Source organism: Spea bombifrons, chromosome 2, assembly GCF_027358695.1.
Source record: "Spea bombifrons isolate aSpeBom1 chromosome 2, aSpeBom1.2.pri, whole genome shotgun sequence".
NCBI classification, from domain to species: Eukaryota; Metazoa; Chordata; class Amphibia; order Anura; family Pelobatidae; genus Spea; species Spea bombifrons.
This window is the reverse complement of record NC_071088.1, coordinates 24,136,662-24,164,213: the sequence shown is the minus strand read 5'-3', so window position 1 is coordinate 24,164,213 and position 27,552 is coordinate 24,136,662. Positions and strand designations below refer to the sequence as shown.

The 27,552-nt window shown below is 43.8% G+C and overlaps 1 protein-coding gene across 3 annotated transcripts in view; it reads left to right on the top strand.

Moving 5' to 3' along the window:
- The first annotated feature begins 377 nt into the window (after positions 1-377).
- Positions 378-27,552, top strand: part of MNT (MAX network transcriptional repressor) — a 40,725-nt gene continuing 13,550 nt past the window's right edge. Inside the window, exons 1-4 of one of the 3 annotated variants that reach the window (XM_053457162.1) lie at positions 378-667; positions 17,746-18,376; positions 20,206-20,247; positions 20,986-21,097. In XM_053457162.1, the coding sequence (XP_053313137.1) occupies positions 595-667; positions 17,746-18,376; positions 20,206-20,247; positions 20,986-21,097 (858 nt within the window). In that variant the 5' untranslated portion in view covers positions 378-594. Of the gene's footprint in view, positions 671-17,745; positions 18,377-20,205; positions 20,248-20,985; positions 21,098-27,552 lie in introns of all 3 variants that reach the window. The other 2 variants (XM_053457161.1, XM_053457163.1) reach the window with 2 other exon arrangements.

The following is a 27,552-nucleotide window of genomic DNA, read 5'->3' as shown; positions in this document are numbered from 1 at the left end:
TATATATATATATAATGTGTGTGTATACATAATATGTAGGGATATATTTATATAATATGCGTGCATATATCTATAATGTGTGTGGATATATATATATAGTTAGCTAATACGTGTATATGATGCGTATTATATATTTATGTGTACAGTTTATACAGCAGCTAATGAGGTAAACGAACCCCTGCACTGCACGAGATGTAGAGTCTTTGCGCGCTCCTCGCACTTAGGTCCCCTTAAAACATAACCAAAAGCGAAGCGCTGCATCCTCCCTTGTGACTCACACCCCCGATCCAGTAACCGTGGTTCCTGCCTCCGGATTTTCGCCCCCGCCCTGTAGTAGCTCAGGGCTCTGTTAGTCCCTTTTTTCTTGTTGTGTTTCTGTTACTCATCGCCATCTTGTTGCAACCCTTTTCTTGTCTGGGTGATTCGCGGGGGATCTGGGTTATTATTTTATTTGTTTTTATTTATTATTTGCTTTTTTCCCGCACTGGGGAGGGAGAGGAAACCCCCCACCCCCCGTTACCGACCGCCGAAGCCCAGTTCATTGTGTGATTTTTGTAGCGGCGGATTGGGAATCAGTTTTGCGAGGAGTGAGAAATGAGCCTGGAGACGTTACTGCAAGCAGCCCTGTTCCTGGAATGGCAAGCCCAGCAGCAGCAACAGAAAACACGTGGTAAGGGGCTAGCATTTTCCGTGGGGCATGAGTCTGGGGGGTAGTGCCAGTGGGCATGTCAGTGGTGGGGCACCGGCTGATGGTCACTGTGGGGCTGCAGTGCGCCCCGCTGTAATGAGGGGGCTTTACTGCAGGCTGGTACCGGTATGAATCGCGCGATGTAATCTGCATCTGCAAGAATTGGCTGCCCTGTATTATACGTGCCAGTGTGAGATACCCCATACATTCTATGCGTGCCAGTGTGAGATGCCCCATACATTCTATGCGTGCCAGTGGGAGATGCCCCATACATTCTATGCGTGCCAGTGTGAGATGCCCCATACATTCTATGCGTGCCAGTCTGAAATGCCCCATACAGTGTATATGTGCCAGTCTGAGATGCCCCATACGGTGTATGTGTGTCTACGTGCGATCGCCATAGAAGCCGTGGTTTGCGTGTGCTGCACTGTACCCGGGGCAGTTGGCTCGCATGCAGTGTGATTGCAGGGTATGTGGATGCTGCCGGCTCTGGCACGGAGTTGAATGATTTAGTGTGGACTCTGCTGCCAGGGGTGAGGTGAGGTGAGCGCTGCGGGCTGTGCGGTGTTAGTTTATGACGTGTAACACAGTCTAGCCACGTTTTGCCCTGGGTATATAGGTATTGCCCTTGCTGGGGCAGACTGCGGTGTTACTGCCCTGGGTTTCCAGTGCAGGGCGGCGGCAATCCTCCGCCAGCGGCTTTGCATAATACGGTGACATGGGTTGTCATATGACTGAAAGCAGCCTCTCCCCTTAACCGCTTCATTGCCGGGGTGATCCCAAGGCCGCGGCTCCTGACCCACCCAGTAAAGCGCCCGGTTTCTTACGCCCTTGCAGCCCCTCTACAATATATACTTCCCGTATATAGGACCCAGGGCCACCGGGACTGCTTTACGGAGGTTTATCGCCGAGGTTTCGGCAGCGAGTCAGTTACACGGTACTGGTGACGTGTCAAGGACCGCCCCTCCCCCCACGTGCGCCGAAGTCCCGCCCCCAGAGGGGAGTTTTCTGAGAAGTGAGCGGGACCCGGAGACAGACAGGGCCGGGGTGGGGGAGGAGCGAGGCTTGTCTGCACGCACACACTGCATGATCCACGTAACTGCCTGCTTCGGTGTACAGTGCTGTGCATACATACAACACGTTTACATTGTGCTGCTCACTGCTCACTGCATACACACAAAAGATTCTCTGTGTCAAAACACACAACCCATTCAGATGGTGCTGCCCTTTGTACACACACACACCTCACTCTAAGTGAGCCACACTGCGCACAGCCCGCTAATGCCCCACTGCACACAAACACGCAACCCGTTCCCAGCACCCTGCCCCACTGCACACAGACGCACAACCCGCTCCCAGCACACTGCCCCGCTGCACACAAACACACAACCCGTTCCCAGCACCCTGCCCCACTGCACACAGACGCACAACCCGCTCCCAGCACACTGCCCCGCTGCACACAAACACACAACCCGTTCCCACCACCCTGCCCCACTGCACGCAGACACACAACCTGTTCCCAGCATGCTGCCCCGCTGCACACAGACACACAACCCATTCCCAGCACGCTGCCCCACTGCACACAGATGCACAACCCGTTCCCAGCACGCTGCCCCGCTGCACGCAGATGCACAACCCGTTCCCAGCACGCTGCCCTGCTGCACACAGATGCACAACCCGTTCCCAGCACGCTGCCCCGCTGCACACAGACGCACAACCCGTTCCCAGCACGCTGCCCCGATGCACACAGACGCACAACCCGTTCCCAGCACGCTGCCCCGATGCACACAGACGCAGAACCCGTTCCCAGCACGCTGCCCCGATGCACACAGACGCAGAACCCGTTCCCAGCACGCTGCCCCGATGCACACAGACGCAGAACCCATTCCCAGCACGCTGCCCCGATGCATAGTCACAACATAATTCGTCTGCTGTGCTGCTCACTGCAGGCAGACACAATCATCGCTCGTTGATACTACACAGACTCACAAGTGTGCTGATCGCTGTATACAGGTGTATTACCCTCCGTCTGGTGCTTGTTGGCACTGCATGCAGACACACAACTCCCTGGCCGCACACGCTTCACACAGTTACTAGTGCGATGCACACAAATACACAATTGTCTGTCATCCTACTGTTTCCCAGTCTGTCTGCTGCTGCCGAGCATCTCTTACCTTCATACTCTTCAGTCAGTCTATACTTACGTCTAGTGATGTCATTTCACAACATTCACCCCGCGATACGACCGCTTGTGTAATATGCCTCACCTCCTTCTAGATTGTAAGCTGTTTGGGCGAGGGCCTCCTCGCAAATTGTTCTGTAAATCCAAATTATGTGGTGCAATATTCTGCTTTGTTAGCCATTATACACCGCTGGGGAATATGTGCTACATGCTCTATGAGTAAATAATCTTTACAGATGCTCACTGCCGGCTGTACGCAGCACACCTGTCAATCAAACGCTGACTTCACTGCATTAAGATGTTGTGAGCTTCCAGCAATATGTCGCTGGCGAGTGCGTCTGGGTCTGATATACTGACTGCTGGCTCTCATCACAATAAGTTCACAACACAGTGCCATGCACACTGTCACTACTGACGCTGCTGTGACTGTGCAGTGTACGTGGTGCAGAAGCTGCAATCTATACCGTTTCAGGATGAGCACAGTGTATACTGACATTGCACGGCTGATTCCCCGCGGACTCTCCTTGCGTGTAATTGGTAGTCTGTGTGCCTCTGTCTAGACTCCGTGTCCTAGACGCGCACACGTTTGTCCCACATTTAAAACAGACAGCGCTTTATGCAGTTAGACTCCTGACTCCCTCGCTGTAATCTGCGCTTTATGGCGCCCTGCCGCTGCGCACACGGGATGAGACACTGCGGGCGCCCCCCTGAGCGAGCGGCCTGGCACGATCTAACGAGACGCGGCCGCTCTGTAGCAAGCGAGGTGATCGTCCGGCTCATCGCCGTGCGTCCGTTTGTAGGATTCATATAGACGGTTCTGTGTTGCGCGGCGGGAAGCGCCGGTGCTCCGCAGCCCATCCCCCGCGCTTTGCATTCACAGTGTAGATGCAGTGCTGTGTCCTCAAAAAGCTCAGGGAGCTGCGTACACCGAATAACCGCGCCATCGTTTATTCATGATCATCCATGCTCCCTCTGCTAATTATAGCGTGTTATATGACTCGCGTGTTTGGGTAACCTGTGCTCCGTGCATACTTCTAGAGGTCCTTCTCCCATAGCGTGCTCACCTGCATCTTGCACTACACATCATGTCGTTCTGGTGCCAATACGGCCCCCGTAATTAGTATTTTTATTTAAAGAGCTCCAACCTGAGCTGCGCGTCGTACAATCGGTGCATTCAGATAAAAGTGACGGGCTGGGGCAGAGGGGTCTGCGTACGATCTAGATCTGGTCTGTGGGCTGATCAAACCAGCTAAAATATTTTGCCGCCCTCGTTATGTGACCGGCGCATTGCTGCATGCAGCGGCGACCCTCCTGCGGGGTATGTTGGCACCCATTATATACAGCGTGTGATGGTATTGCAATTTTTTGGCCCCGGGGGGGGGGTTGGGGGTGTGGGTGGAGCGTAGGAGGGTCTGGATTTTTTTTCCTCTCCCTTCCCTGCTGCTCTTTCTGGTTCTTGGGAGAGCCTTCGGAGTAAAGCAGTGGGGGAAGGGCAGACAGCACAGGGCAATCCTTCTTAACCAACTTCCTGCTCATACACAGTGCGAAATCTGAGATTCCCAGCTCAGTCTGGATGCTGGCGCGGCACATTCTGTGCTTTCTGAATTGCTAATGGGGAAGGCTTTGGGTATTCTTCACATGAGCTGCCAGCGCTAGCTTAGACGGACACATCTGATTAATATATACACGCGTGTTCTTCACTGCAACCAGCCTTTAAGTTATATGTACAGCAGCCTATGGAATAATATATTATTATATGCAGCTTTAATTTAATTGTCATGTGAGGAATATATACATTATATGATATTATTTTTTCTTTTATATAGCGCCATCAAATTCTGTAGCGCTGATTATTTTTATTTATATATCTATATATATATCTATATATATATATATATATATATATATATATATATATATATATATATATATATATATATATATATATAGATAGATATATTCTGATGACCTTTGAATGATGATCTATAGAGATTATAGAGTTATATGGAATTTAATGGCTTTACCTGCAGTCCATCAATCCCCCTCCTGCAGGAAGCCACTGCGGACTGTGATTTGAAGCAGTCTCTAAACATTACTCTCTAAAAATATATATTTTTGTTGCGTGTGCTGCAGAACTTCCTTTTTTCCCCATTTTGCAGCTCGTAGAGATTAACGCTTTGATTGCTGCAGGCATTTGAATTGGTTGATGACGTAATACGAAGCTTAGTGCTGTTGCACGGAAAGGGCGTATATAAAATGAACTGCAGTGACTCAAGCTCTGAATGTGAACTTTAAGCGCGTCGGCTATAAATGTTAACATGGGGCCAGACTCGCTCCAGAGTATATTCCCTATGCAGGGTTCATGATACCCTTCCCTGAAGTGGGTGGTAGGTATGGCTTTCTGCCCGTTAGAAAATCTCTTGGGTAAAGGGCTTGTTGTATAAGTGATAGACTTACTATAGAAGTAGGTGGCAGTAAGTAGCCCAGGAGCGGTGCTGAACATTACTCCCATCTCTCTGCTTCAGCCCTTGATCGTGTTGTATTAGTAGGAACGGGGGCTGCAACTCAATGGCGGAGATGTCACACACAGCTGAAGGGGTTTAGAACCCATTAACTTCAGCATTTGATTTACTATTTGTCTTGTGTGCGCATTACGAGGTGGAGGCTGTGACAGAGCTGTGTGACGGAAGTCCCTGTCCTAGGTATGACCAAGGCAATGCCCCCAAAAGTACAACAGCCTCGGAACATGACATCATTGCTCGGATCTTACAGGGGCTATGGTGTCTAGGTATAGACCACTGTACTGTAACTGGCCTGTTACCAACAGGCTGATGTGCCCAACCCTTCCCATTGAGCAGTAGTGCAGCAAGGTGCCTGGGTATTCACTACATGGGGCTACTGTCCCTTCCAGAACTGGCGTCCTAAGCCGGAATATGCTTACAGGAAGTAGGCAACTATATACAAAAATGATGTCTTACCTTTGGAACTATTAAATGTGGAATGAGATGTAGACCTGCCAGTCAAGATAAAACTAACCTTTTAATAAACTCCTGACAAACTCCCATGTATGAAGTTTACATATGATGCGTAGGGGCCCTGTCATTGAGGCTGTATACATTCTTACCACTTGGATGCAATTCTTTGTGTAAGATTTTTTCCTTACTGTTTCATACTGCATTAGGATCTTATGTAGTGGTCCGGTATTTCTGCGGGTAGGTACTAATTTCCCCTGTTACTCCATTATGAAAGAACCACACAGGATCTGTATCTCTAAGACTTATTGTCGATAAGTGGTATTTTGCTAATGCTGACCGTGTGTAACACAACCGCTTGACGGCAAGTAAGATCCAGTTGAATCCTGAAACAAGTAGGCTCTTTCCAGCCGATAAAGAGCCACATTTAATTTTATAGATGTGTTACATTGTAAGACAGAACTGGATCTGAAAGTGGCTTTTCTGATTAGATCAGTTGAGTGAGTTGGAGTGACCAGTACAACCATGGGTTTTAGCTACTGAGTTGGATGAATTCACTGATTTTTATTTTTTTTCTTATGACATCAAAGGCCCTGAACCCTCCAAAGTCTTCATACAAACGTTCTGGTATCTCATAATCTAGTGTGTGATGACATCACAGGAAACACAATTAACTTCCTGCAGCTCTAAGGGTTTCCTATGATGTCTTAATTTACATAACTTTGAGCTTCACATGGTCTGCTCTGATGTGGAGTTCAGTTCCTCTGTCAAACAATTAATCTGCTTACTTGTGACTATACTTTGCACTCTTGCTAATTAGTTCTCAAACTTTGAACAAACATTCCTTGTCGTTGATGCCTCTACACAACGAGGTTATGAAATAATCTGGTTTCTGAGCCCTCCTGCCTCAGCGTTTCTTTATGGCTGTACATTGTACACTTTATAACAGAGGTCTCTGCTACTTTAATCATTGATCATGAATAGTAATCAGCATCTAACTTATTACAATGGTGCCTGGTGCCAGATTTATTTTTAGAGGAACTGATGTGAATGGTGATGTGGGATTCATAACATAGTGAGGGGGAGAGTGTGACTTTAGGGGGTGTTTGCGTGGAAGAATTTCTCTGGGTGGGTAAGTGTGCCTGTGTGTTTCTTGGATAGGATTGAACATTCCTGCATTGTTACTAAGAACCTGCGTTTCTCAGTGTTCTTCCTGAAAAACCTCCATGAGTGGACATTTTCAAAATCTTCTTTCATATTTAAAGCTGATGTAATGTTTTTTCCAACTAAAACCTTTGCAGTGATACTCGTAAAATGAGTATATATGTGTTAGAAACCCCACCTTATGTGTGTACCATGGGAGCTGCTATCTAAGCTTACAGATGGTATCACCCCCTTGTCAAGATATTGATTGTTGTCCTTTCAGACAGCCTTTGAAAGTGTGGGATGGGGAGATAATTGATTAGAAAAAGCTAGTCTGGCTACTGCATGCCACAAATCTCAGCAGGGCCTGATTTGGACAAAAAAGTAGTGACTAAGCCCAGGAACAGTGCCTTACGTGATGAAGGAAGGGGTGGTGGTGAGCGTATCTAGGTCCCTGAAGAAGCGATATCAACGTAACAGGTGTTGGGCTGTGACACATTGGTGGGGGCAGTTAGGCGGTTATTCGGTGATTGATTATCTCTGAATGGGTACGTTAGCTTTTTTTAGATTGGCGGTATTTATAATTTATGTATTTCGCAAGGAAAAGCTGCAACCATTTACTATACATTTTAACTTGGTTTTGTGCCTTGGTGCTGCTGCTCGTCCGAATCTGGGTTTGGCGGATGCTAGGAGAACGCTACCCACCAGAATACAAAGTGACTAATGTAAAGTTTGGTGGAGTTGGGTCATTTTTCTGGATTTGGGCTCCTCCGTTCCAGTGAAGATTAATGTTAATGTTACAGAATACAAAGACATTTTAGACAATTGTATGCTTCCAACTTTTTGGGAACAGTTTGGGGAAGGCCCTTTTCTGTTCCAGCATGACTGTGCCTGAGTCCACAAAGCAAGGTCCATAAAAGACATGGTTGGATGAGTTAGGTGTGGAAGAACTTGACCGGCCGCACAGAGTCCTGACCTCAACCCCATCCAACACTTTGGGAATGAACTGGAACGGAGATTGCGAGCCAGGTCTTCTTGCAAGCGGACGCTTATATAGCTGAAAAGATGGGGGGGGGAGGGGCAACCCCATATTAAAGCCAATGGTTTTGAAATGGCTCCAACAAACTCGTGTAGGTGTGATGGTCTGGTGCCCACGTGCTTTTGCTCATATAGTGTGATGTACATTTGAATTTTCTGGGGAAAATTGTTTCATTTTGTCTCCTGAAGTTCAAGGTGAATACATCCATTTTTTGTGTTTTCAAGCACAACCAATGCTCAGGAAGAAACACAAAATATCATTATTCCTAAAATGCCACAGTTTTTTTAAGTTATATCTTAAGAGGTGGTCTTAAAAGAACTTGGAACAGATACTGAAATAAAAGATTGGTTTCATATGTTAAGAGCAAAACACTTGATTTAATAAAGCCACATCTATGCGACTGTATCATATGGATAGTCATAATATCTTTTGACCAAAGTATCCTACTATACAATATAGGCCTTTGTCCTCATGTCAAAGATGACAGACCTGGTGCATTTGCTGATCTCTGGTTAAGCAAGTTCTCCTTTTGAAGGATGTGTGATTGGGAGGGATGGGCTGTGAACATGTTCTGAGAAGGTCACAGGGTCAGGTCTTGCTTCATCAGCAACACTGATTCCTGGCAAAAGTCACATGATTCCTGATGTGTCAGAGCCACAACACAACATTCAGGATCAGTTTCTGCTAGTACAGGAGTAAAATAAGGACACAAATTGGTACGGTAGAATCGTATAACTGAACAGAAATAGTACAAATGGTTCACTTTCCTAGTCTGTTCATTAGTCAACCATTAGTAGTAATTCCCCCATGTCTTCAATATTAATGTGTCTTCTTGTGTGGAAAGACTTTTGGGATGATGTTTGGAAGGCTTATGATTGGGAACTGGTACAACCTTGTCCCATAGCTGTGATTACATTTTAGATAAGTCTTGTTGCTTTATACACTCATTGAATCACTTATGGAATTCCCTAATAATATTCACATGTGGCAGTTCTCACCTCTGGCAGACAAAGGTCAAGTTGCATTTACTTCCAGCTTTGTAAATAGTTGCACTGTTGAACTTGCACGTTCCTCCTGTCTTCTGGGGCATTTCCACATTTATAATGACATCAGTTGTGTACGTCATTTGTGAAGCGCTGCAGCTGTCCATAACTACATCCCAAGTCTTATGTACAGTCGGGAATCTTAACATTCTGGCGTGGATGGTCTTAGAAGTGCTGAATGGCAGGACCATCCATTCTTCGTTGTGGAGCCGCGTTCCTATATTTACAGGAATATAAGTAGTCTCTATTTAGGAAATAATAGGAATTAGACATGAAACGTGATTCTAGTACGGTTGGAAATGGGCTCTTATCACCGTAGCAACCAGTGGAATGCTCTTGCTGATTGGAAGGTGCGCATGCCCATTAAGTTTCTTTGTAGGTCCTGGCCTTCAGTTCAAGGCTTATGTATGTCCTTTTACTACAGGTGACTATTACTCATAAACCAATAAGCCAAATAAATTACAGTTTTACAGAAAGGACACTTTTTACAATGCCCAGTAATACTTAGTTTACCTTAATTAATATTCAAAATAGGTGTCGATAAGGAAGCCAGCATGTCTCGAATTGCCAACTAAGTGGAGCGACTTGGGCAAGAATCCCATCCCATTACCACAGAAGCAAGCACGTGTCTGCAGGGCTAGGGGGTGATACACAGTCGTGATCCTGAAGGGGAATGGGGACTGACAGACAAGGGGTAAATTATACATTAGCTTATAGACAAGCATTAAGGCTATCCTTGATTTCAGTGTGTTTCTGGTTGGCTTGCATTGCAATCAATAGGAATTCGAAAGCAAAAGCAGCAGCCTTGCTTCATGTACAAGCAGTAGGGGCCAAAAAGTAACTTGCTTGCTATAGGAGCTATGTCCCATCGGGCAAGAACAGGATGAGGCTACAGGAAGGAGTTTGAGGTGCACTGGAGAGCACAGATTACTCATTGTACTTGGGAGGCAGCTCCTCCTTTGCTTGTGTTATTAGGTTATATATTCTGTAGCACTAATTTATTCTGCTCTAGAAAAGCACTTTGTTCTATGTTTCAGACATATGATTATCCAACTGCAGAGCCCAAGCAGTGCTTTAGTGACCCGGGGTCTGAAGATCAAAGGGAAGGAGTTTTGGGGATGTCTTTTTAATTAATGAAATACAAATATATCTATATACACACACACACACACACTAACATTTAGTTATTATGGCCAAAGAAGGGCACTTAAGGGGTGTGGTTTGAGCTTACGGAGTAACGCATCTGGAAGAAGAATAACATTTTATTTATACAATGACATTTAAAAACACATTTTCTGCATTATATAAAAATATTGTTACCTTTAGTGGTATAGCATCCAGTTGAAACATGGCAAACATTCTAAGATTCTAGAAGCGAGAGATCTGGAGAGTAAAGAGGGCCATAGTGTCATACAAAATGCCTATGTTTAAGGGGTAACAAGGCATGAAGAAGCAAGGCCACACCCTGCCGTAAATGTTATATGGAAACCTGTCCAGCCCCCATCATAAAGAGCATCCAAGCAGAGCATCTTCACAGAAGGCCAGATGTCCTGTCCTGGGTGCTGTAAAGTCTCACAGAGGACCAGGCACTTGGGTTACACACAGCACCTGGCATCCTCAGGATTATGATTTGAGAAATATGGTTACGTTTCCATTGTAGAATCATAACATGATGTGGCGAAACATGGCAGGTGGGGGTTAAAGGGGGCCTATGAAACTAGCTGGTAGATATGGGGTGTTTGGTGCCTGTACGCTTGTAATAACACGGGGGACTGATCACCCCAGAGTAATTATCGTACAAGGAACCATCTCAACTAAATATGGCATATAAAAATATCCGTCAGGGTTTACGACCCAGCTCATTGGGAGTGTTGTAAAGTGTCTGGGCTGCACACTTTCCTGCCATGTGACGGCAAATAGGCATCTCCTGGAGACAGAAGGTGAATCCCTATAGGAATAAGAATCTGGGGGAAAAACTATGAATTTCCTTTATTCAACTTCTTTGACCAGGGACTTATATCAGGAAATTCCCGCAGCTTATTTTACTTTTTTTGTGTGTTTTTTATCCCTGTTTATTTTTATAATGTTTTGTATGTATTTTTTATATATTCTCGTTATTTCTCGTTATGTTTGTATTAACACTGTGACATTTATGCCCAGATATATATAAATTAATCAGTTCCGTCTTTGTGCTCATAGGTTTTGGGGTTAGCCAGAGTCATCCCTTTTACCTTTTTTATTTTTTTTATTATTATTATTATAATTTGGAAGTTTTATCTTTTGTTTTTCTATAGTGTGAATAGTGACGGCTGTTACTGAAGCCTCCTTTGGTATTTTTAAAGACCTGAAACAGAACTTGGTGGCAGCGAATAAAGGTTTGGGGTCATGAGGTAAACAGGTTTGAGGTTACCTTGTAGTTACTCTGGGCCCTGCGGGGAGAGCTGCAAGCGAGCCTGCAGGCTGGTTTTTGCTATTAACCCTTTCACGCCCACATTCCCTTTAACGTAGCGCTTCCTCCTGCTGCATTCTCGAGTAACAAACCGAAAGACCTAACGAGTTACTTGTTACAGAAACCATATTCCATTAACGGTTCCTAAGAAAGGGCTTCTAGATTACCAGGATCGGTCACTATTTTTTAAGTAGGGATTTTTTTGTGACATCAAGACAGGCTGCAGCTGTGGGGCTTTAGCATCATCAAAGAACAGGCAGTAACTGTAGACTGAAAGTTATTCTCAAGTACAACTAATTTAAGGATATCAATGCGGTCAATCGGAGCCTCTGTTTTCGATCCCAAGGTGTGAGTACACGCTTATTGTATGATCATGGAGAAATGAAAACATTCTCTTTCAGTAAAATTACAAGCTAAAGCCTCAGCCGTGCTAATTAGCATTGCTATTGTTCATGTGTGTATACTTATAAAGTGTATGTATTTTGTGTGTTTCTGACCCTCTGCTCTCGCGTTCCTCCTGCAGAGGGGTCACATCAGGCTATGCCGTGTAGTTTTCATGTAGCATTTCTGCTGAATGAACATTGATTGCTGACCTGAATAGCTTACAACTTAGTTTGGCACAGAGTGCGCCGTATCACACAGAGCTGCTGTTTAATCAGGATCTCCTGGTGCTCAGGACAGTGATTTAAGCCAAGGGGCCGTTCCACCACATGAAACAGACGCAGACCCGGCAGGATTTCTCAAATATATATATATATATATTTATACGTGGTGTGTTTTCATTTACAATGACCTCTATACCTAGCCTGACATGAAAAATAGATTATACTATTGGAATAATTCATATTGGACCCCAACCTATTGTTGGCTCTCATCATTGTGTGTCCTTACAAACAAACCTTTAATTGATTTAGTGTGAGCGCATCAAAGTTTGATAAATAGAATGTCATAGACAATGGTGTATCTTCAGGGTTGCCCTAGGCCTAACCAAAGACAAAGGCCTCCCCCTCCGCGCTGCCTCCCTACGGCTGAGCACTGGGACGTAACCTGGCACCGTCAGCCATAGTGTTAGTCGGCAGGCTGGGGAGATCACTTTCCTCTCTTTTAACCAGCCCACTAAACTGTAGTGCACAGGGAGCTATAGGCTACCTGTATTGTGGCAAAGGGGCTGTGGCCCCCAGGACCTGCCATCAATCTTATTTTGATGTCATTGCCTTCTTCCACCCTAGTAGTAAACATACTGTCTACCGTACGAGGTACCTTTCATGTGACTCTACAGTTTAGGAATACGTTGGTCAATGTTTGTGGAACTTTTTCTTTGCAGCCAGGATAGTTAACGACTCGATGAATTATGGACCTTATCTATTTTAATTGGAAATAGAGGAAATAATTTTAACTCCTGATACCGAGGTATGTCACCTTCCGCACCCTGCGGAAGAAGCGTGTGTGTTTATATGTCTGTGTGTCTGCGTTGGAACATCTAATCCTTTCTCCTCCCTGTGTTCCCTGTGCCCTAGTTTGGATGAAGAGGGAAGGAGTGGAAGCAGGACAAAAGGAGGGGCATCAGGGATGCGCTCGACAGGTGCGCTCCTCTCCTGTTTTGCGTTGACTTGGCCAACTGGGTCAAAGCAATTAATCATGTATATGCCTGCAAGACCTGTACTTAGGCGTCTCTGCCCTGACTACTACTTAACATTGTATTGAGCAGGTCATATTGGGCCATGTAACAGGCTAACCCTTAAGCTCAATGGATAATGCATCTTGTTCTGGCTTAAACCGGCAGCAAGTGTTCTGTGACGGCGACCTGCTCTTAGTCTCTTGTATGCGGATGCTGGGTGCTTTCTGATATAGGCAGCTCTATGCGTGTCCTATGTGGGTCTGGTAATAGCGCTACACTCATCAAAAAACACAAGCTATAGGGAGACCTAGTGATGGCTCTTGATTATATAATAATTATACTATTATATATTTATAATAACAATAACTATAATAATGTATAATTATATGATAAATTGCTCACGTTTATAGTGTGTATAACTTGTGTGTGTTGCTTTGGTTTTTGGTGAATCTGTATTGTACAGTACAGGGCAATGAGTATCTGTGTTCCTCACGTGTAAGACGTGTTATATTCCACTTCTGTATGGTATTGAGCGTGTCACTGGGTGGGTGTGAAGTGAGATTGTGCGGACAGGAAAAGAAATGTGATGAGAGTTTACAAAGTGAAGGAGGAAATAAAGGTGACGGGTGATCACGTTGCACAGAAGACCCAAGAACATTGATTTCTGGCATTACTAATGGAAAGCCAACGGCACTTTGGGTTTACAACACATATCTAGGGCACGTTGGGAAGCACACACTACCGGTCCCCATTACCAGTTTCCAGGCTTTCAAATTATTTTTTTCCACTCCTTCCTATAAAGGGGTAGTTTTGATAAGCAGAGTATAGCTTCCAACTCCGACAAACCATGAACGTGTTTAATTTCTATTAATTTATGTTCTTGTGGACATACAACATACAAACCACGTCTGCTTGAACCAGAAGAGCCAAAATCATGAGCTCACTTGTTTGTCCCCTATACATAAAATCGGGTGGCGGTTCTGTAAAATTGTTAGTTTAGGGGGACCATGGTAGCAGTTATCTTAGCTTCCAATTCAAAGAAGCCTCATGATTATTCCTCCCCATTAAGTTACTTCTCCCCAATCTTGGGTAGCATGGGGTCTAAAACAGTCCTTTATTTTTAAACCAAATATCTGTAAAACACTTGCAAGAAGAACAAAAACTCGGCTGGACGTATAAAGGGTTGAATTTACCCCGTTGGAAGCTTTTGAAGTAAGTTCGCATCGATATTATGAGAACCTTTAGCCATTATAATGAGTAAAGTAGCCATTAAGCTAAAAGCCAGTTTGTTGACGAATATTCGCATATTGCTGCGGCGACCTCTTTTTCTTGGCCTTTCCCTTTAAATCCTTAAAGAATGTGTCTGTTCTCTTCCGAAAGTCCGGACCGTGACCGTGAGTCATTAGACTGGCACATGAGAGTCATTCAGCGTATGTTACCGGCTGGGAGTCACCAGGACTAGAAGAGGCCAGCGGCACAACGTCTTTAGCTCATAAGGAACCTCCTAGAACAAAATAATAATATAATTGCCGTTTGATGAACACGTAAAAAAAATACAGTGCCAAAGAAAATCCAAAAAGCAAATATTATATGGATTGTATTTGATCTTTTAGTAATGAGGGTTATAAAATTGTGTATATAATATAATTTTTTTTTAATGTATTTAGAAGCTGTAGTTTCTGATCATTTTGAGTGGCGTTGGTCCGGATTACATCCAGTTTTCACGCGTGTGCTGTATGTTAATTTGCCAAGCACCGCTCAACGCAGCATTTTCAGATGGCTGCCTTCGTAGTATTAGGAATAAAAGCGTTGGGCTAACTCTTTTGCATCAGAATTATTTACACTCCTTACAGGGTTCCTAGCAAACCCACACATAGTTTCAACTAGTTTTGCTTTCACTTTCACCTCGCACCCATTGTGACATTTATTTTTTACCAACCATAGAAAACAAGGGCGGTGTCTAACGTACATGACACGGAATAAGTGAAAAACATTAATTCTATACTATTTTCTTACACGTGTAATATGGATATTTTTATATTATACATCAGTTCAATGTTCTAAACAAAATTGCCAAAAAATAAGGCTGCTAAGAACAAAATGAAGCGCCCATTAATATTTTATTAATTAATTAAATTTGATAGTTTGGACCACGAGATTCCAGAATAGAGACTATAAGGTTTGTTTTGGAGACATGGGGTGCACTTCATTCTAAAATGGGACGGTTGTATATGTTTTGTATGATTGTGCTTTATTTAAGAATAACTGGCTGTTATCCATTTATTTGATTTATGTATCGCCAGCATACTCCGTGGCGTTGTTATCGTGTTGATGATCGACAGACTTTTGAACTTCTACACGGTTTCAGTTTGACTGGTAGTCTATTAATGGATAAGGGTTTGGCTGAAACTGCAACTAACTCAGCTGCGGAGGGATTTCTGTGCAAAGCAGAGCTAAGCCGGGAAATCTAGATAAAAGGAGACGCCGGCTTCCCTCCGCACAAGCGGTGTCTGGCTCCCAAATCACCTGGCATGGTACAGAATGGAACCCTGGGGGGTTAGGACTACAACTAACGTTTTGCTCGTATTCTGTGGATAAATGCCCTGAAACACTAAGAAGTATCGCAATTAAAACTTGAAGCAGTATGAACAAGTTTGGACCTCACAGGTATCCCCCCCCCCATAGCGCAATATGGAGGTTGATATAACCAATAGGTCGGTATTTTCTAGCGTTTCTGTGGATCATACCTTTTAAAATGCTAATGAATCCTGAACACGATTATGTACAAAACCCTTGTGTTATTATGCCTATAAATATCAGAGCATTTAGAGCAAACTGTGTTTGTGCCCCCCCACCCCGAAGGTCAAGACAGAGGAAAGAAAATCCAGATATAATGCTCACATGACGGTTAAGAAAACTTTCCATCCCCTCGCCTACTTAAAAAAAAATTGGAACATGATCACAATATTGTTACTGGGGAACCCTATGGCATATGATATGTGTTTGTTGGTGAGCGTGTGATATTTCTGTCTAGTAATAGCTAGAATCGGGACGTCACACTATCCAAGCACAAGAAATATGCAGAATAAAAGATCCAACTAGTAGATTGTTTGTACTGGTCTGATTTTGTATCCACTCTTGTAGCTGCTGGTAGGTAAACGTGCTTAGAGAAACTGTATTAATACTTAATGATTCTTATATCGCCATCATATTTTTTAATAGTGCTGTACATTGGCTAAACATGCATAACATGTAGTGTATCGTAGAGAAATGTGGACATAGATCCACAAGATGTAAAGAACTCTGGTCAAAAGAGCTTACAATCTAGAAAGATCTTTACCCACTTTCCTGTATTGCCGAGGTTGCACGCTTATTCTCTATGCAGAACATTAGAGCGACACCTTTTGTGGAAGGAATTATTAGGCGTGAGGTTCTGTCTCCATTACCTTATTACTGTCTGTAAGCTAATTGATGTTGACCAGCCATCAAATACTATATAGGCAACTTTAGGTGGCACAATGCCATTTAGTACACGTGGGGTACCTGGGCTCTTTGATAATGCCCGTGCCATTAAGGTCTGAAGTGGGGTATGTAAGGTGTCATCGCGGGGTTACTTGCCAGCAAATAATTTCATCTTGTAAATTGATCCTTTTATGTAAATGCATTTTTGGGTTATTTCTCGGAAACTAGGTAAAAGGTCATGCTAATGACTTTCAAAATGAATTCCAGATGGTGTTTGAAATCATAGCGCAGATTTGGCTGCGTGTAACCAGAAAACCTGTTTAAGGTTAAGGTTTCTGAGGCTGGTTGCAGTTTTTTTTTTTTTTGCCGGTTAGGGGCATTCATCCATATTTTTGCCTTCCCATCAAGTTATTTGTCGCCATTGCGTTAATATCCTGCTCTGAAGGAAGCTGATTTGTTGTGGCTGACTTTGTAAATGAGTTAGTTTTACTACATGGTAAGGGCTCTTTCCTAGGACCTTGTTATTTTTGCATGCTACAAGTTTATCATCGTGTTCTACAGCCATAACCTCCACACTCGCATGTATTGCAACATCATTTAAGTGTCTAATTCCTATATGTCAATAGTTGTCTGAAAGGTTTGGCAGCCATATCTTCTAATCACACCCATTACAGCAAAGTTGTCCGTCTTTGTCCATTGGAAATGTTGGGAAGTGCACTTAAAGCATTTGTGGTCTGGGCTGGTGGGAAATCCGTTACACATGAACAGAAAGATAGAATGGAATCTCTATGCTGGTTCATCCCACCGCATTTACTGTTCAAAGAGCAGTCCTAGAAGAACCGAGTCGTTGAATGATCGTTGGAAAAATGCCAGCCTACGGATGGGGGTGGGGGCTTTACTGTAAGCAGTTCTTGAAACAGACGTTGGGTAGCCTGAGACCCTCAGGATTAGGCACGAAATCCCATCGCTCTTGAGTTCCTGAAACCTTTCAGGCTCAAAGAAACAAGCAAGCCTTCGGTGTAGCCCTTCCTGCAGTAAGGTGGTCTGAAAGTAGATAATGTAATTATATGTTTTATGGACTCTGCTAAGCAAATAAACTTTAGCACTATTCTTCCACTGTCTGAATTTGTATTTTTTTGTTGTCTGCAGAGGAAAATGATGATAATATTTTAGTGGAACAAGAAGAAGAGGAGGAGGAAGAGGAAGAAGAAGACCAGAAAAGTATAGTGAGAACAGATGAGCTAATAAAGCAAGTCCCACCCGATCCAGCCTCTCCACCGGCCCCTGCCCCTCCTCCACCACCGCCTCCACCCCTCCCAGCCCCCGTGGCTGTCATTCCCTTACCTGTGGTGACCAGCGCACCTCAACCAGTAGTCCAGGCGTCTCTGTCACCACCTGTTGTGCAGCGTCACACACCTGTGGTCAGCCCACCCGTTTTGAGCAAAGAAGTGTCTCTGGCTCCCGTCATACAACGGCCTGCTAGCCAAATGATCCCTGACCTCAAAACCACCCCTCTAAGCATGGGGAGTCCTAAGCAGCTGCACCATTACCCAGCTCCCGTTCTGGCAATCGCACAACATCACCTCATGCAGCAGCAGCAACAACAGCAGCAGCCGCAGCAGCAACCCCATCAACAGCAACAACAACAACAACCAATACAGCCGCAGCCAACAGCCCTTCAGCACCCACAGCAACAGCCACCCCCCCAGTCACTGGGTGCCCTCAGGATTCCTGCCCTAGATGACGGAAGGACCAGTGAACAGAGGAGGCGACCTGGAGGGTAAGGCACAGAGTGATTATGTGATGAGCGTTAACCTACGGGAACGGCCCTGCAGATGGCTAATAGCAGACACTCAGTGGTGGCCCGACAGTATAACCGACTACCAACTGCTTTGGGCCCTCTTTGATCTATGGGGTCTCATAGAAAATGAGGGGAAAGCCCATACAACTTTTGGATTCATTTTTATTACTCTGACTGATGTGGCTTTATTATTTTAAAAGATCTAATGCATACATACATGCAATCAAGGGAGGGACAGGCATTTTTTAATAAGACTGTACAATGTACTAATGATCAGGCCAAGATCTAAAATCTTTCGGGATAAAACCCCCATTGCATGTCCAGGTAAACACTGAATTGAGCAAATAAAAGTATTAAAGAAAGTTAACGGAGGATGTTTCGATGATTAGTCCTTTTTTTGCTTTTACTTTGTAAGATTTTGGGGTCTTAGATGAATTCAGATGCTCTGTCCTGCTGCGAGCGACTCTTTCGTTTGGCTTAAGTGGCTGAGTTGCTAATTGTCGGATTGCTAATCAAGAACGATAGGATCCTTGGCGCTCCCCGTCCTCTAAGCCTGTCCCAGAGCAGTAGCTGAAAATGTTTTTAATCTGGACATGAATTATTGGATACGGTTTCTACTTTAAAGCAAAGCTTACTTTGACAACACATGCTAAACTTTGTCAGCCAGTACATTACGAAATAAGGAAACTGGTCTTGTTTCTTGCAGTAAACACGGCGGTCATTTCTTGCATAAGTGAAATAAGGTCATGTACGCCTGCTTCCTTAAGCCTCTCTTGGGGGAAAAAAGGGTGTGTGCTACCCATCTGCCACTTGACTGATTAAATGCGCTTTCAAATACAAATATGTATCATAAATATAAATTTAAGAGATCGTTATTTATGGGTTGGTATATATTGATCAGAGTATATATATATATATATAACATAATGAATGTGCTATTAAGAGCACTCATAGGACAAGAGCACAGAAAACGTGAAGTTAAAGTCCTAAATCTATACCCTTTTCCATCAAAATTTCTAAAATGTTAAAATGAAACGGAAAGCATGTAGAACATGGAAATCCCATCAATGCTGTCATATAAAGAACAGTCTTCTGCTTCTACCTTAACTCCCAACAATATCATATGAATGATATGAAAGACAAAAGCCTTCAATAATAATAAGTATTTTAATAAGTTTTCTCCAATGGCATGGTAACCCATTCCCAGCTTATGGAACAGTTTGCCAAAATAGTGAGGGGGAAAGGACAATTCTCAATTCTGCATAACTTTAACAGTTTAAAGCAGAATATTTCATTTCTATCTTACCTGGAGGAATTTTCACCTGAATTAGAAACAAGGACCAACATGCAGAGGTTGGTGGGTCAGCCAGGGACCCGGTATGAGCTGGACCAAAGCCTAGCCAGATGCCACCACGTAAAGAAAGTGGAGGAACAGTTTGAGCGGACAGACCCTTCACCTGTGCCCACCCAGGCTCAACCATTTATCTCGATTTGTGTATTAACATAGTGGCCTATAATATACACTTTTAAATGAGGTGATAAAGTTTAAATTCACAGTCTTTTAGATGTTGCTGAGGTGAGGACTTACGTGTCGCCTCATACAGCAACTTCCGGGTGCTTCATCCTTTCCAAAGCTTTTTCAATGTTGTTGAGAAGGCACCATATTAAAAAGCGTACTGGAACACATTGACGAGCCAATTTATAATGCAACATCCAACTTGTTAGCATTCTATGAACTAAAACATTAGATAATCTTTGACCACATCCTAAAGTTCTTTCTCTTTTTTTCCCCCCTCTTTCGTGTGCAGGGCTGGCACCCGGGAGGTCCATAATAAATTGGAGAAGAACAGGTGTGTATATATAACTCAGGTCCCTTTCATGGATGCTCTGTGATCTAAAGATACTACTACGTGGTACTCAGGCTTCACAAGCTTTGTGCAAGAACAGACTTACCGTGGCCTGCAAGGACAGACTATAGATAATAATCACATTAAGTGGGACTTTTTCCTATGACTGTGACTTATCACTCAGGATGTTAATAGCCAGAACCAACCTAATCCACTGTTGTGTGGTATTTTGCTCTGTTGTTAACACAAAGCTGGGGTTTGTGTCACATTCATAGTTCTGCATTCTCATGACTGTGAGTGTGTTTGCTACACTGTGAGGTTGTATGAGAATTAAACATTTCAGCTGTTCATTCATAAAGACCCACTAAGTGGGAACTGATGAATGCGACATTTCTTGATCTGCGCTGGCCTTTTGTGAATAAGGCCTAGTAGACACGAAGCCTTGCCTTCGGTATGCACATTTACATACATTGACCAGGAATATCCTGTAAACCATATTCGGTCGATCAGCGCCCCAACGTCATGTTCTTAGTGCACATCTTTCTGCAAAGTATACGTTTCATAAAACTTTACTCTCTGGGTGTCAGAAGTGCCTTCCAAAGCGGTAATCTGAGCGGCAATCCTACAATCTTTCAAGTCAACTTTAGCATGTGGGGGATAACTTGTTATTGTGTTTGGTTTTGCTTGCAATATATGTGCAATATAAGTATTGTTTAGCTGATGTGCTTCTCTCTCCCACAGGCGGGCGCACTTAAAAGAGTGCTTTGAGACGCTGAAAAGAAACATCCCCAACGTAGACGACAAAAAGACTTCCAACCTCAGCGTGCTAAGAAGTGCTCTAAGATACATCCAGGTAATACTGCGGCGCATCTTTATGACTTAACATACAAAGCCTTTAGTGACATAGAATATTAACAGAAATGATGAGCCTTTTAGTGACGCAAAACTCATTTTTAAAGAACATGGTCCTGCCATTGGAGATCTTTAAGTCTAAGTATTGCTTGAAATGTTTGTGTTTTCCATCTGCCATCTACAGAAATACCATAAGATGTGTTAACCAAGGTCTCAATACAATAGGTTGGAAAGCAGTGATTTCATTATCCTACACTGCATTCAATGATCCCTTTACAAGCCTTTACTGGGGTATGGAATTAGTCCTCCTTTTATGCTCTGTGCCGGGTATAAGAACAAAGACCTGGTATTAGGTTATTGTGGATATTTAGCATGTACAAAATATATTAACTGTCAATATAGAAATAGAACTAAATATCCTATCACGAGGTGGGTTAGAGCACAAGAAACGTGAAATAGATATGAATAGATGATGTAGGCATGCTATGCCAGCAGCCTCTTCTGGCACAAAATAAAAACAAAAATGTAATAAGTATTCACCTTAACGGATTGCTAATTTTACTCATGCCTTATTCCTTATGTTTATTTTGCATTGTGAATTTTAAATTCTCTTCCGAATAGAGCAGATCTAACTCTCTAAAAATATTTTGGGAAGCATAGTTGTATGTTTGGTTGCCACTAAATGGACGGCTATCTCAAATAACACAATTTAAAAGGACATTTTGTATAGAAAAGGAAACAACTATGTTTATTACCTCATTCATTATTATTTGATGTGTTAAAATGAAAAATGGGGAGAAATTGTAACTTTGCGGAATTGTGTTGATTTTATTATGTAGAATTGTAGTACATTGGTAGAGGAAACCGCATTCATGCTCTGCATAGAATCTCCAGAGCCTTCAAAGAAAAGTGAACTCTGGTAAATGATGTGGATTGCAGGCTGGTGGTTACCGTTATGGAGATTATATACGCTGGTGTAATCAGTCACTCTGTGGTGCTGGAGCTTTCTGGAATGTCAGGCAGTCAAAGGCCATCCTTCAGCGTTTACAGTGTAGAACGCGTCGGTGTCGTGTTCTAAATGGCAGAGCTCTGCATTCCGTGCCCAGCCTAGTCTGAAAGGTGACAGAAGGGTATTCCAGTTTAAAAAGAAGGGGTGGGCGTTCTTGCGTAATCGCCATATCACTGTGAGTCCTTAGCCTGTTTATGTCTAGTGGAATGCTTTGGAAGGAAAAAGTTGTGAGCCAATGCTGTTTGTTGGGCCAACGATATTCCTACGTGTCCATAATGCTTGTGAAAGTAACCAATACATCGTTACGTTCTATGTTATTTATACATAAGTAATGGAGCTGTTCCCCGCTGGCTGTTTCTGTATGAAACCATCGGCAGAGGCTTGTGGCCTGTCATAAGCACCGGCACACTAGCCAAAGGCCTGCAGTAAGGGAGGAGGATGAACATGAAGCAGACGACCCAGCAGTGCTGCCCGACCAAGACATGGACTACTGCTTGTTTTAGACAGTTTGCTTCACTTGTCTGTGGGTTCTGACCTGATTCAAACCATTAACTCCTGCTGGCCTGGCTAGTAACGTTCTCATGATGACAGATGTGTGTCATGCTTTGGATATGTTGCGTGTATATAGAGTAGCCCAACACCCAAGTTGAAGGTTTGCAGCTACCAGAAGGGTTGAGTAAATAACCCCCTTAATTTTTGGTCCATGCAACAAACCGCACCTTGTAGTTGAAAATTAGCAGGTGCCGATTTTTTTTTTTTCCAACAGCATTGGGGGCGTAATAAACAAGTTAGTAGCGTGTTAAGTTTTATTCTTACACTCTACTAACTTTTCAAGAACAAGACAGCCATGGCTTCTAAAATGCTTACCCAACCTTTTGTATTGCGCCCCAAAAAATAATTTGTGCTTAGTTTTTAAATGATTTCAGTTATTACAAACGATCAGTGAAGTGTTCGATTCACCGTCCTGCTGCAGTCAGCTCAGCGTCCCGTACCGTACACTTAGTCACAGGCGTGTGAGGGCTACATGTATCTCTCATTGAAATGTGGCTTACATGTGTACTACAGATATAGACTGCTTACACCTAATCACTCACTTTTCTCAACGTACTCTTGATCGCTTACATCTTTCTCATGCTGCTTGCTTTGGCTGTCTGGATAATATTGATTACATCCCCCCAGCAATACACTATGGTTTTGTGGCCATAGGCTATTAGACAGACAGGATTTCTAGAGAGCCTACACAATGCCTTGTCCCGTAGTTAAAAGAACAATGACTGCTAGGAGCCATTTTAGATCTATAGAAGGAATCCCTTTAAAACGGACAGGACTTCCCTTCTGTAAGGAGGTAGGATGCTGTATGTTTCCTGCAAGCCCCCTGTCATTAATTGCATATGAGGTTAAGTGACCCCTCAAAGACCTGTATAGCTAAGCGGTGGATCTGAATGAGCACAACATCACCGGGGCTCCTGAGGCTGCGATTAAACTGAGCTCCAGTTAATATACACTTTGGATTTTAATCAGTGCTGTTGCCATGGCCACAAACCATATGCATACATCTGATAACGGCTTCAGTGTAACCTCAATCCTGTAAATATTCAATAAGAATTAAAATGATTCCTCTTAATATCATACCTGTCCCTAGGTTTTTTTGCGCCGTGCATTATTATTACTATATTTTATTTATAAAGCGCCAACAGATTACGCAGCGCTGTACAATTTAAAGGGAGCAGTTAATACACATAACAAATATATTTGTAATACATATAGATGCATCAGGAGATGAGAACCCTGCCCATGAGCTTGCCATCTAGCCTTATGGTAAAAAGTTCCTGCCAGGAATGGGCCTTTAAGGGCCCGGATCGTAAGCTTACCGATATGAAGTGCGACCTCCACGCTGATCTAAAATCTAACGTACGACGCTGGGGCTATGCTTATAGGCCAAATAGATCTGAGAGCCAGCTGTCCAGGAATTTTAAAGGGAAATTATAACTAAAAGTGTAAACTTCTATTTTTGAGCTTGGCAACCTATTATAGACAAAACAGGAACTGGCACTGCTGTCTCTGCTTCTCAATGCAGCTATTTTTAACCCTCGTGCTCCTTTTCCCACATATTATCATTATGTAATATATTCTGCCTTCAACATTGCATAATAAAACCTCATACTGCCTGTGCAGTTTATGAAACAGTTTGAGTTCAGTTAGCCGCTAAAGGGTTAAATTATTCCATGGTCCTGTTTTTGACTAAAACCAAAATTGCGTATTTGGATAAAAAATGAGCTGAGAATCGGAACCTACTTAAATGACGTTACTGGAGAATACCAAGTCTTATTGTGTTAAGCCTGGCCTGGGGCACATAAAAATGCAACAGCGCCCTTCAATTTGTATTTCTGATCAAACGGTAAATGTGATTACAGGACTAAGTATTGTATACAGTGCCCAGGGCGTAGGTTATATATATATATATATATATATATATATATATACATAAAAATAAATCAGAAACGTTAATAGTGCAAGCAAGGAAGCCGGCATGACTTAATGTAATGTGCCGGGAGAGCGTGATTAATGGGGTTTACATTCTATTCTACTTCTCAATGCTTTAGTAACATTATTACTATGTTTTACTTATATAATACTGCCAATGTACTCAGCGCTTCTCACAGCACGTACTTTCAAAGCATCAAAACTAGAACTGATACATTAGATAAATAGGGCCCGGCTCATACGCTTCCCATCTGAAGTAAATACATAATAATGGTGGCAAATTAATAAAATCATAATATACATGTACAATATATGTACATGGCCGTGTTTATTACATGTACAAACTGTGTAGATGGCGGGACTGTTACATCTCTATTATTGCCTCTCTCAGGCTTGAAAGATGAGATTGTACTTTAGCTCACATAGGTGGATTTTGTTTGCAGTTTTGCTTATAAAGTTCTATAATTAAAATCTGAAGTGATTGTCAGGTATTTTGTGTGTGTAGCTGGCCCTACTCCAATGAACAGACAGGGCCGTTATACTGAAAGCGCGTTTACAGGAGATCCCAGAACGATCCTGTACTCGCTGGCCTTGAAAGGGTCAATTTAACAACCCGCCTTTTAGAGCCCGCGAGCGGTGAGGAAGCGCGATTCTCGTTAACCCTTCCGCAACCTTTCCTCGCCAATATACATGAAACTGGATACTTTGATCCCTATCCCTTCGGGCTCCTCCGAACGCCACACCTCCCGCCTCTGACGTCAAAGCACGCGCTAGGTGAATAAGAGAAAATAAATAGCGGGCGTGAGCGCGTGCGTACTCTTCTTTCGCTCTCTCCGCCCAGGTCCACGTGCGCATAGAGCACATGGCTAGCCCCGTAGTCGGGTGACGTCACCGTGCCTCAGCTCCTCCCTCTGTCACTTGTAATGGGGCGGGCGGGGGTAGCGGCGCGCTCTGCCTTATGAGACGCGTAGCGCGTGCTGCTGTGTTTGAGGTCGGGCGGTGGGCGGGGCCTGTGGTTGCACATTGGCTGAGGATAGGTGCTGCCCCCTGCAGGCTGCTTGACAGATTACAGTAAGAATTGCTAGACTGCATCATTTAAAGAGACAGTGTAGCGGCCCAAAACAGCTGGGGCGAAATAAGTACATAGAAAGCCCTTTTATATGAGAACGTGTAACATCTAACTGTCCGGGAGCACCCCTTCAGCTTTCCACTATTCAGCAGCTTCTTGCTACCAATCGCTTTGGAGGAAACTGCTCCCTATTGAAATCTGTGGGAATGGAGAATTTATGGATATGCGGCTTTGGGGGGTATTAGGTAAGTTGTGGGTATGCGGCGCGTGCACAGTCCACCATGGAAACGTACTAGATGTATATAGAAAGGATTCTATGGAGCCCCTGATTGCAGGAAAGATAAAGTTCATTGCAGGGTAATAGATCGGATGCATACATGGGAAGCCTCGGGGTGAACAGCCTGATTCTCAGGGCCACGCAATGGGGAGCAGACATCTTCCTATTCTGCACGGCTCTGATCATATTAGACATTGTCAAGTAGTTCTGCCTCTACAAGTATATCATGAGTGAAATCCCTGCTTGAATGCAGGTGACTCAATTAAATGTATCTTTAAATAATGGCAAGTGATGGTTTCCATTAGGGTTAACACGATTGGTGTAGAATCTTTGTGACGTCTCGCGTTCAGCAGGTACGATGTTACAGAGTAAAGTCTCCTTGGGGGCCGGAGTGCAGCTTTAATCAGACTCCATAATACACCAAACTCTCCCATTCTGCGAATATTATTGATGCTCTTGTTGAGATAAAACAGCAAATTCACATGTAGATTTCCACGTATTTGTGGTGATTTCATCCATCGCATAATACGTTGCAGATTGCAATCAGGGGGCCTCCTTTTGTTTTTACGCAACCTCACGGTATTAGCCTCTACCACTTCTGCTGGGAGATTGTTCCCCTTATCTACCACCCTTACAAATGAGCTTTGAGGTATAAGAACCCCACGTGTCCCCAGGAAACATGATGCCCCCCCCCCAGTTCTTTACTGATAAGGAACCACGTTTTGGTTTTTACATTTCCGGAGTTATTCTATTGGTGGAGAACGTGGAGCGGGCCAGGAGTTTGTGACGATTCCAGAGGCAATCATTCACACCGCTGGTCACTTTGTATAAACCGGCTACAGGGTTCTGGCTAAATGGTCATACGGGCCAATACTGGCCAGAAGAGATCTGTACAACCTCGGGCTTCATTAACTCAGAGGGGAAGGGATATGGGCTTGTGGCGACCTCATCATCTGCAGAACGTAGAAGCAGATACTCGGCTCGCCGGTTGCTTTTGCAGATGTTACGTGGCTTTAGAGTGGAGGCATGAATAAGGGGAAGGGCCGTGGACCACCTTTCTCTGCGCCACTTGCCAGTTACAGGCGTGTGCACCGTGTGTGGTCTGGCTTCTGGCTCTGCAGCATGTGCCACTACGCTTACACGTATTAAAGCAGATCTCGGGGTAATTTGGGGCATATATTTGCTTTTCTTCTGAACGTTAGGCCGCATAAGAGAGCTGCATGTTTGCCGGGACCGGGATCACACAATCCGAGGAGGGCCGCAGGATGAATAAATGAGAAGATCATGAAAGGGATACTCCAGCCATCAAACGCACTTTAACGTGTCAACATTTTTATTTCTCCCCGCATGCAATTGCATATAGGGACTCCACTCATCCCTGCCCCCCCAGCTATTTATATTGCGGGGAGATGTGAGACCCCCTTAACACGTGCATTGATTTCAGTGATTGGCTACACTGGCGATAAATGCGGAAGGGGGTCATAAGCTGCAGCTCTCAAGCTGCAACCTTTTCATCAGGTAAAGCTGTTTTTTTTTGGGGGGGGGACAGGAAAAGAATACATGTTTAAAGTACTTTGTAACGTGCGTTCATATATTTTAATATCCACATGTTTATTT